The 10,764-nt window shown below is 33.6% G+C and overlaps 1 protein-coding gene and 1 non-coding gene across 6 annotated transcripts; both read right to left on the reverse strand.

Moving 5' to 3' along the window:
• Positions 1–1,583: 1,583 nt before the first annotated feature.
• On the reverse strand, positions 1,584–7,333 carry LOC110620230 (TOM1-like protein 6). 5 transcript variants are annotated; one of them, XM_021763872.2, is made up of 9 exons: positions 6,717–7,333; positions 6,090–6,168; positions 5,797–5,895; positions 4,876–4,989; positions 4,396–4,550; positions 4,231–4,321; positions 4,061–4,146; positions 3,609–3,890; positions 1,584–3,350 (listed from the first exon to the last, which is right to left on the reverse strand). In XM_021763872.2, exons 1-9 carry the CDS (start codon positions 6,863–6,865, stop codon positions 2,276–2,278), a joined length of 2,130 nt encoding a protein of 709 aa, XP_021619564.1. In that variant the 5' UTR covers positions 6,866–7,333; the 3' UTR covers positions 1,584–2,275. The 5 variants fall into 5 exon arrangements, with proteins under 5 accessions (XP_021619564.1, XP_021619565.1, XP_043815281.1 ...); XM_021763873.2 differs by having other exon boundaries at positions 4,231–4,312; positions 6,717–7,332; XM_043959346.1 differs by adding an exon at positions 6,418–6,518 and having other exon boundaries at positions 5,797–6,168; positions 6,717–6,855.
• A 3,322-nt stretch (positions 7,334–10,655) lies between these two features.
• Positions 10,656–10,750, reverse strand: TRNAY-GUA. Its single transcript has 2 exons — positions 10,714–10,750; positions 10,656–10,691 (listed from the first exon to the last, which is right to left on the reverse strand). It is a non-coding gene; the product is annotated as a tRNA-Tyr (tRNA).
• Between the last annotated feature and the right edge of the window lie 14 nt (positions 10,751–10,764).

Here is a 10,764-nt window from a genome sequence, read left to right on the forward strand (position 1 = left end):
ATGGGCCATGTCGAGAAGCAGATAACCCTCTAATGGCCGAATTGTTTAAAGCATGAGAAAAACCTTCCGCTACTAAGAGAAAGAGGTAAGGGGATAGGGGTCTCCCTGACGAATACCTCTTGTTGGAGTTAGATACCCAAAGCGATGGCCATTAACTTGAAGAGAGAAGGTTACTGAAGAGACACATTGCATAATCCAGGATATCCACTTCTCATGAAAGCCAAAGCAATAGAGCATATGCTGTAAAAAAGACCACTCCACGCATTCATATGCTTTACTCACATCTAGCTTGATTGCCATTCCAGCAGACTTGCCATGTTTTTTTAATTTAAGGCTATGCATGATCTCATGGCAGATAAGAACATTGTCCGAAATCAGGCGGCCTTTAATGAAGGCATTCTGTTCCGAACCCACAATAGAGTCCATCAAAGGTTGAAGCCTTAAAGTAAGCAATTTAGCAATAATCTTGTAGAAAACATTGCAAAGGCCGATTGGCCGAAGATCTTTCATGGTTTTAACTGACTTGACCTTGGGAATAAGAGAAATAACCGTGTGGTTGGCATTCTTCAGCATTCGACTATGAAAGGATCATAGTGTTTAAATTCATAAATTTGAATTTTAGATATTGAATTTAAAATTTATTTATTTAAAAGCAGAACACCTATTTTAGTTAATAAAAAAGATGTTTAAATTTTTAAATTTAAAATAGAGATGCATATAAAAAAAAAATTTATTAGATTGAAGTTGACACGTAAATGATAAAAATATAGTTGATAAATTTTAAAAAAAATTAAATATAAAAATTTAAATTTAAGAATATATCTCAATAAATTTTTGTGGGAACTATGGTTCATTATCTCTAAATATATTTTTATTGTATATTTTAAAGTTTCATAAAATTTGTAAAATTTATTTTTTAATCGTATTTTTTCTTGATATTTATTTATATTTTTGTATTTATGATGGTTGCTTTTTATATCGTACTATTATGTTTATTATTGTTTTTTACTTGTCAATAGCTTTTTTTTTATTATTTTTTTAAAGCAACTTTTTTTTATTATTATTATAACTCAATTGTATGTTGTGGTCTTATTTAATAATATACTTTTATAATATTTATGTATATATAAATTTATCTAGATTTTATATTATGAGAATTAGAAAATTGAATTGCCGTATTAATGATAAAAATTTGATAATAAAAAGTCACATTAATTAACAACGCTGATATGACCAATACATTTGATTACATATAATAATAATAATAATAATAATAAATGAGGAATCAAACGACAAAATTATTATTATTATTAGTGGATAACAAAATTTATTTTTATACAATTATAATACTCAAATTATAAATATAGATTAATTTTATTTAAAATTTTATGTTACTCCCTAAGAAACTAAAAGGCCACATGCTAATTAATGATAATAACACTAATCAATTTTATTTAATATATAAAATATTACTGGTTATCCTTATATATAAAACGGAAATAAGTAATTAAAAAAAAGGAAAACTATTGTTTTGAACGATACTAATAACAGAATTGGATAAATAATAAATTAACTCTTGCCCATAATGTGTAAACTTAAATTTATATAATTCTATTTACAATGAAAAAGAAAATACATGACAATGAAAAAGAAAATATCATTCTTCTAAACAAAGTTCGTAGTAAAACACATGGAATGTAATATGCATGAAACATAAACTACCCTTGGTAGTTATTTCACATGCTAACGAAGATCTGTATATTAATAATAACATTGATTAGCTAACAACCACAGGCGATCAACTGAAAACCATTGTTAACAGCAGAAATGCTGCCCAGATTATCATCCCATGTAATAAGAAACTTAAATGAAATCACAACTCGTGAAATTAGAGCATCCAGTCCAATCTAGTAATTTCTCTATGCTAGAAAGGCACTTACATAATTGGATATATAGCTAATGCGATCCACTTAGAGAAGCAAGGCATCATATCCAAACTCAGGCACAACACACCTAGAAGAATGTGTAGCAGCATTGCTCGACTCTAGCTGAATACACCCATTTTGGAGGTTAGTGAAGCCATTTTTGACACTCCAAAACATGGACGCACAAAAATCATGAGAAGCAATTCAATTTCACGGAATAAGAAGAATGGTTGACGAACTGTAGCAACTGCTAGAAACTATCCTTGTTCATGCATTCAACTGAAATAACACAATAACTTTGACCATATTCACAATGATACAACCAGTTTTAGTTTTCCACAACTAGCAGGTCACTTCCTTCCGCCCACCATCCCTTGGTTAGAAGGTCCTGATAAGCTGGGCGATGTGTTGTCATTCATCTTAAACCTTCCATCTGCACTGCCAAGAACATTTAGATCTTCAAATAATCTGTATGAGGGAATAAAGGGTTTTTGTCCTGGAGGTGCAGGGTTTCTAGGTCCAGTATTCACTATAGGATCACCATTCATGGCTAACCCATTGCTTCCTTTTGAAGTAGAGGAGTTAGAGTGCTGGACGGGCCTAGCTGCTTTTGCAGGTGCATAAAATGTAGTTGATAAAGTATTATGAGTAGTAGATAGACGACTTTGGCCATTGGCATAACCAGGTGTAGGTGCCCAGGGTGGAGGAGGATAGCCAGATGAGTATTGAGGATATTTTAACTGCAATTGTGGCTGAAACTGCAGTTGGGATTGAGGTCGAAATTGCTGCTGAGGATGCGCATGTGGATTCAGTTGAGATTGAGGTTGAAATTGCTGATGAGGCTGAGTTTGTGGTTGTGGTTGTGGTTGAGATTGAGATTGGAAGTGTTGCTGAGGTTGAGGCTGGGGATGTGATTGTGATTGACATTGAGGTTGAAATTGCTGCAGAGGTTTAGGTTGAGTATGTGGTTGAGATTGATAAAATCGCTGCTGAGGCTGAGCATATGGTTGTGATTGAGATTGAGGTTGCAATTGTTGTAGGATTTGAGGATGTATAAGAGGCTGATATGGAACTTGTGACTGGTGCTGGGGTTGAGGCTGTGCCCATGGAACGACATAATTGTTGTAAGTTGCTTGCCCTTTGTTTCTAGGATAAGTTTGGAAAATATAAGGATAGTGTTGTGCACTTGAGGCTGAAACCTGAGGCATGTTCTGGTTAGCAGTTGTTGGAGTATGAGGTGTTTGCGGCTGATGACATGGTGTTGATAAGGTGATACTCAAAAGGTCAATTATACACTGCTCTTTTGTGGTGCCAATTGATGCAGGGAAGTTGGTTGTAGAAGCAGCAGCATTATCGGTATCCACCGGCACAAGTGCCTTGGTTGCACATTGGCGTTGAGATGGACTTGACCGTGTTTTTGAATGCCTATGGTCACAGAGAAGAGAAAGCATTGAATATGAACGAAATTTGCAACTAAATTAAATGCATTATGCAGCACAAATGACAAGGAACATATTTCGATTAAGTCCCCCAGAAAGGTTGAAGAGGAACCAAAATATCCAACTGGATCCATCAGGAAGCCAAAAAAAGTGGAGGTCTAAATCCAGCAATTCCACCATGTTGTGGTTAGATTGCGTAATTTCTGTTAACCTTAACAACATATTATATAAGCGCTTGTGATACCTCCGAGCTAGTTGTGCAAAGTCATCCTCCTTTTCTTCTTCTTCGTCAATAGGGCTCCTTGTTACATTAGCAACTAATACAGGGGCCTTAGAGCTAGAACTAGGACAGGAGTCTTCTGCTTCTGTTGATTTGATATTGGAGGAATAACCTTCACTTGGCTGGGGATCTAAGTAATTAACTTGAGTTGGCATAAGAGAACCAGAGGCTATAGCATCATGTTTTGCAAGCACGATTTGCAGATTGTCATTCAATTCAAGCCCCCGGTCAAGAAGTTCCTCGTTGCTGCCATATAACCAAGACACTCTCAGACTTGCACACACACCATATTTGTGGGGCAAAAAGCACACACTTCAGTAACTAAAGCCTTCTAGTATATGGTCAACATGCCGAAAAGCCAACACGAATTTGCTAGTAGAAGAAATATAGGAGAACTGAAATATAGGAGAACTAACCCCGTCGTAGTGAGCATCTGCATCAACTTTTTCTGGTTGGAACGGCATCGATTGACAAGATCAACTATAATTTCATCTTTCACAGCCTAAAAGAAAACACCACAACTCATCAAACATTTTCTCCAGTTGTTGCAAAATGGACAAAGAAAAAAGGTGACCGTTGCACATACCTTGCGATCATCAGGGTTTATTGCTTGCAGCATGTCCTTCAAGAGCTCTATAACATTCTGCATGGAATCTAAACCTGACAAGCTAAGACAACTAAGAGAAATTAACAGCAAAAATAAATCTAGAAAGTCATCAATACGATGGGCAAACCAAAAGTCAACTCTCACCTTATGCCTTCAAACTCTGTTGCCATTGTTTCATCAAGCCTTCTAGAAGAATTGGTGGGCATTCCATATCCAGCTTGAGCATGCCTCAAGCCAACAGGAGGTGTAAATATTGGTGCTGCATCTAAGGAACGCTGGGGGAATTCCATTCCAGCATGCTGCCATATATATAATCCATAATTAGAAGTTCATACTCTGTTGTAAATGGCATATACTGTTAATAAGATTCCCCGCAAAGAATTTACGCTCCATTGGATTAAGTGCACACTTATTGACATGGATCATAAAAGCAAGGTGATCTTAAACCAGGCTAAGACACCAAGCGCAACCACTGTCAAATGGCGAACAACAAAAGCCCTCAATTAATGACATAATTATTGTCCTACCAAATAAAAGGATAATTAAACTGAAAAAATGAATAAAATAGCTTATGTAAATCAACCAAAGAGAATAGTTGAATACTAAATGTATATATATGCTTACCTTTAGTTCTTCATATGACCAATAGTATTGAGAATGTTTTCCTCCTCGCCCCCCAAATGCCTCTTGCCAAGAGTCCAACAAAATCAGAATTTTATCTCTTACATGCATATTGGTCTGCAAATCCATCCAAATATAGAAAATCAAGGCCAAATACCAAGCAATATTTGAACTAATGATAGATTCAGTCCATTACCAAGGGAAAAAATTTAGAAAACACAAAAAAGGCCGACAAAAAAGCCGAAAAGGGAGTTATGTAAGCATCAAAATATGGCAGCAAGCACAGAAGTGAGGAACCCATCAAAATGCAATTTATAATCTCAAATTTGGAATTTAAACTAAACTATGTTCCTTTTATGCAAAATGTATTGATTGCCCATATAACCTGAAAAAACTCATTCATCCTGATGAATTTGTAACAAAAATTGCACCGACTAAAATCATTCAAAAAAGGGGAAAAAAAGAAAAGAAAAAAGAATGATTTTTCGATTATTAAAATTTGCAAACTATGGGTAAACTTGACTGCTGTGGAAGGATAACCATTACTTGTAGTTTGATTAAACATAAATGTTCATCTATATATCAATTCCAAAACACAAATTGTTCAACAACATACACAGATCTCTATCGCACCATTACAGTTTTCTTCACACTTTTACTCTTGTCATTAACATTGCTAGGGTTAGATGTTCAACTACCCATAACAGATTGACTCTTGAAACAAAATGAGATTCAAGTCATAAAATTACATGAGATTCTCAATAAATCAATTGCAGTGATTTCTAAGAAAATGATTAATAGCACCTGGTGGCTAAAATAGCAATAAGGAATTCCTATGGAAATTCTAACAGCTTCACATGCAAGAATTAGAAGCAACATTCACATTACAATGAAATGCATTTACTCAGAAAATCAAATAGTTACCTTCTTTCTAACGATTTTGACCATCTCTCCCAATATGTTCTTTTCGGCAATTTGGTAATGGACAAAATCACCACAGTTCTTCACCATTGTTTCTAAAAGCTATGAAGCATATTCACATGCAACTATCGTCATTAAAGGAGGAGACAATCTTACACACAGTGGCATCATAATACCCAAATCCCAACGTACTAAAAATACAAATTGCGACACAGATGACGGGAAAAAACTGAAACTTGAGTTCTTAAGAAATGTGCCCATTAAATTAAAAAAAAAAATCCCTCCAACGAAAATACCGTTAAAGCTAGCAGTTGCACTTTAGGGTTCTTGTGTTGCAACCTTTTTTTCACAGCTTTCACAACATCTTTTGCCAGCCTGAGAAATGCAAACATCCTAATCAGCAAACCAGAACAAAATTGATTTTATCTTCCCAAAAGGACAGGCTATTTTTCGATTTGACAATAATAACAATAAAGAAAAATGTAATTGAAATCCAAAAGCACCAGAAGACAATACAACTCTGTTCACAAAGACAACCCCATTACACCAAACCCAAAAAAAAAATGTGAACAAAAGGAAACTTTTATTGATACTGAAACTATGCAATTAAAAGCATGGAGATACTTATTATGATGACCCTTGGATAAGCTCCATGAAAAAGTCGAAAACTTTTGCAGGCAATCAGTTCTCTCTCTGGGGTTTTTCCTCAATTCATAAAGAAGCAACTGAAAAATTGAATTCCAATTAAATTTATTGGAAAAAAATCAACACTTGTAATTTCAATCAGATACACCAAAAAAAAAGCATAAATAGGAACTCCTCATATGTTTATATGTAACCACGAATTGCTAATACAACATAGAAACGTAAAAAAGTAAAAAAAAAAATGCAAACTATAAGAAAATAATGGAAAAAAGGTTTACCAACGATTTGAATTAACAGAATCACAAATATCGATATTCATAGTCCAATCGGGAGCGATTAGAAGATCACTGGTCGCCTTTTCCACTGCTATAGTAGCAGAAGAAGAAGAAGAAGAAGAAGAAGAAGAGTGAGACATAGCTATGGCCATCTCTGTTTCTGCGAAAACCGAACGTTTGGGAAATATGAAGGAAATAGTGAGAAGAAGAAGAAGAAGAAGAAGAAGAAGGCGTCTATTCTGAATTCAATTCCCAGGAAACCACAAGTTCATTTTAACTCTCCCAAGTGGTTTCTTTCCAGCTTCTTACGATACGATCATTCCCCTTTTTTCCTCCTTGGTTTTAATCTTCGTCTTTGTATCTTTCTACTTCTAACCTTCAACCGGAAAATCCGTTGATTTCTTGACTTTCCTTTTCTTGCTCTATCACCAAGCATCCATTTCCATTCATCCCACTCTGCATCCAGATGATCATAAAGGAAAATGCATGCCTTAATGCAATGCAAGCACGTGGCAGTGCAGAGCCATTTCCTAGCGAGTACAGGTGGCTCCTTAGTAGCAGAACGTGTTGCTTTAAAGGTCGAGCTTTCCTTACAACTTTTGTGCTTTGTTTCTTTGTCTTTGTAAATAATAAAGATTAAAGGCCCCAGTCAATGGTCACCAGAATATACATATAGAGGGAGAAAGAGAAATCACAGGAAAACAAAAGATAATATTAGGTTAAAATTGAAAAAGTTCATTCCAACTGATGCGATTCGATTTAGTTAATTAAAATTTTCAATAAATTTTTTATTTTTTATATTTTATTTTTAATATTTTAAATTTTAATTAAAATATTTTAAATTTAGTTATAATTTAATTTATCTATATTATTAAAAATAATATATTATTATTATTAATTAATTCAATTTAATTTTATTATTTTTTATTAAAATTAAATTAAATTAATTAAAAAGCCTACTAACATCATAACTAAAGGTCTTAAACCCATGAGATAATTACACTTTTAAGACTGAATACAGTATTTGACTTGAAAACCTTGACCCGATATTCCATTTAAAATGCATTACTCTCTATTCCCGATAATTTAATTCCTTGCTAACCGAGATTGATTGGAAAAATCCTATCAATAATAATCTAAGTCATAAAAAGTAAACTAAAGAACATAAGAGAAATCAAATAAGGCAATATACAATAAAAAATATGTTGAGTCATCAAAACTTGGTATTGCAAGCTAGACAAAGCATATGCAAACATAAAGACAAAATGGAATTGATAAACTGAGATTGAGTGGATTACTAGGTAAGAACACCTAGATAATGGTTCGATTCAATGAGAAAATCAATGAATTGGGATCGGTTCAATAAGGAGTGAATATAGGGAGTAAATGAGAGTTGGTGGCTATTAGGATCCTGGGTTTTGAAAAGTTAAGATTTCTTGAGGGAGGCAAGATGGTGTATTTAATGAAAGGTAAAGATTGTCTCGTCTTTAGGTTACATCTGTAGTATATATACTCATGGTTGTTCTGACATCCTATGCATCACGTCTCATTAAATTGAGTAAGGATACCCTCTTGCAGGTATGTTAGATGGCTCATTAAACATGGGCAGTTGACTAATAAATGCAGGGTGGGTTGGCCTGGACTGTCAAGCATCTTACATCGACACTATTTATCACATGTGCATTTAATACTCTATTGTGGTACAAGCTTTGAAGAGATATGTCCGTCCATTTCAAGTTTTGGTAGGATCAGGGGTGTTGGTGGTGTGATCCTTGCACCTCATAAGTCGGGTTTTCTACTACTTGGTTGGACTAGATAGTAAGATTCATAAAATCCTTCTGAATTGTGTGTACATGTGTTGCAATCTTAATGAGTCATGTTATTTATATATTATCAAATACCATAATAATTAAATAAGATATAGTGTGCATCAAAATTAATATTTCTGTTATTACTGTTTAAAAAATATAAATATTAAATTGAAATTTGTAGCCCTTTTATTGTGTTATATATTTGATAGAATATCAACTTTGATAGAAGCGTAAGGTGTAATTTAGGATGAATTATGAAGCTAGGTGCTCAATTGTAATAAGTCAATTGCTTTATTATTATGAACAAAAAATAATAAGACCTAATTGTAGATTTTATTAAAATTAAGGGCTTAAAATAATATACATTTTTTAAAGACTACCTAATTTTTTATAAATTTTTGGAGAGAACATTATTTTTAAAAAATTGTAGAGAGACCCTAAATTTTTTAAAATTTCAAAATGATCCTAATCTTTTTTACAAGTTTAAGATAGACTCTAATTTTTTTGAAAATTCTAAAGGGCCCATGACCCCCAAGCCCAAGTGTGGTTCCGCTATTAGATTCCAGCAATGGTGCATGCGATTAAAGAGCTATTTGCAAGAGACTAGGATTATCGAATAGTTTATATAATTAAGGTCCTCCTTCCTCTAGCCAATCGTGGATTGTCTCTCCCCACAGTTCGAGTTCGTTGAATGTAAATAAGATTTTTTTTTAGTTTATCAGCTAATGATACTTCAGTGAAGAGGATTTTTTTTGGCTGCTCATTGGTTGTTTTCTTTCTTGTCTTTGTATGTGTTTGCTTTTAGTTTGTATATTGATATGCTGTAGGTAGCTCTCCTCTTTTAGATCATTTGATTCATCTCTATGCAAGATTTAAGAACTCTCATATTTGCGTTTTCTGAGAGTAAAATCCCAAAAGAGAAAGACAATGATGATGGATCGTAGTATGGGACTGCACACCTTCCTTTCTCCCTGGTGTTATATTTTCTAAATTTGTTCGGTTTCAATATGGTTGAGAAAGTTTTTTTTTTCTCTTTCCTAGCCCTTGTCTTTGTAATGATTGGAGTTTGCTCCGTTTCGACAGCTTTTAGAAGGCTTTACTTGGCTATGTTCTAGTGTCTCCAAGCCTTCAATATATTCCGGACAACTTTTTAAAACTAATACAGTAAGATATTTTTTCTTTTCCTCTGCTAACTTTGTTGGTCGATCTCTCTAGAATTAGAGAGCAATATTGCATAAGAGATGCATTGGATTTGAAGTCGAATCAACCGGGTTATACCATTAGGATTATGTTTGATTTATTCTTTAATGTATTAAATTCAGGGACTCTCGGGTGTTTTAGACCTTTAGATGGGTTGACTTGTTTTTTTTTATATTTTTGCTTTTTTAAAAATTTGTTCTCTTTAATTTGATTCTATTAATTTAAATTTGAAACTGTAATATTTCTCACATCAATGAAATTTATTTAAAAAAAAAATTAAATTAAATTGAAAATAACATATCTCAAAATTTATATTGACTTAAATTCAAATTATATTTTTAATATAACTCAAGCCATTGAGATTACAACGATTCAAATTAAAAACTAAATTTCATAAAAATGAAAATCAAATTTAACAACTATGAAAGATTTGAAGATCTTTAACTCTGAGTACAAAGAAAATCAATGGAATATGAAGATATAAAGAAGAATGACTGTCGAGATGTATGAGCAAAAGAGGCGAGATGGACTGTCATCATCAACAGAAGTGTCATTGGCAGGTACAAGTAGTTTCACAGCAGCTAGTCATTGCCTCTTTGAGAAGCAAAAGAGTTGCTCAGACAGAATCATAGAAAAGTCAAGTGCCTATATAGCTTTGACATTCACTTTGTTTCTCTTGTATCATATTCATTATATATTTGTAGGGGTTAATTTCTTTATTTTGCTTCATATATAATTGCCGTCTGAGAAAATAATTGCGTGTTCTTCCGCTCTCTCTGCCAAAAGACGCAAATAAAATGATTATATTAATTTCTATTAAAAAAACTTTAGTGTGTTATTCGTGTTTCGTTTAAAAGAAAAAATACAGAAGCAGCTGCAAGCCGAGTACAGGGAAAAACAAAAAAAAAGGAAAATGGGGAAAAGGAAGATTTCCGAGCTGCCGGATTCGAACCAGCGACCTAAGGATTGCGTGAAGGTACACAATCCAACTACAGTCCTCTGCTCTACCAACTGAGCCAAGGTCGGCGAGCGGTGATTTA

This window comes from Manihot esculenta, chromosome 8 (assembly GCF_001659605.2).
Source record: "Manihot esculenta cultivar AM560-2 chromosome 8, M.esculenta_v8, whole genome shotgun sequence".
Taxonomy (NCBI): Eukaryota; Viridiplantae; Streptophyta; class Magnoliopsida; order Malpighiales; family Euphorbiaceae; genus Manihot; species Manihot esculenta.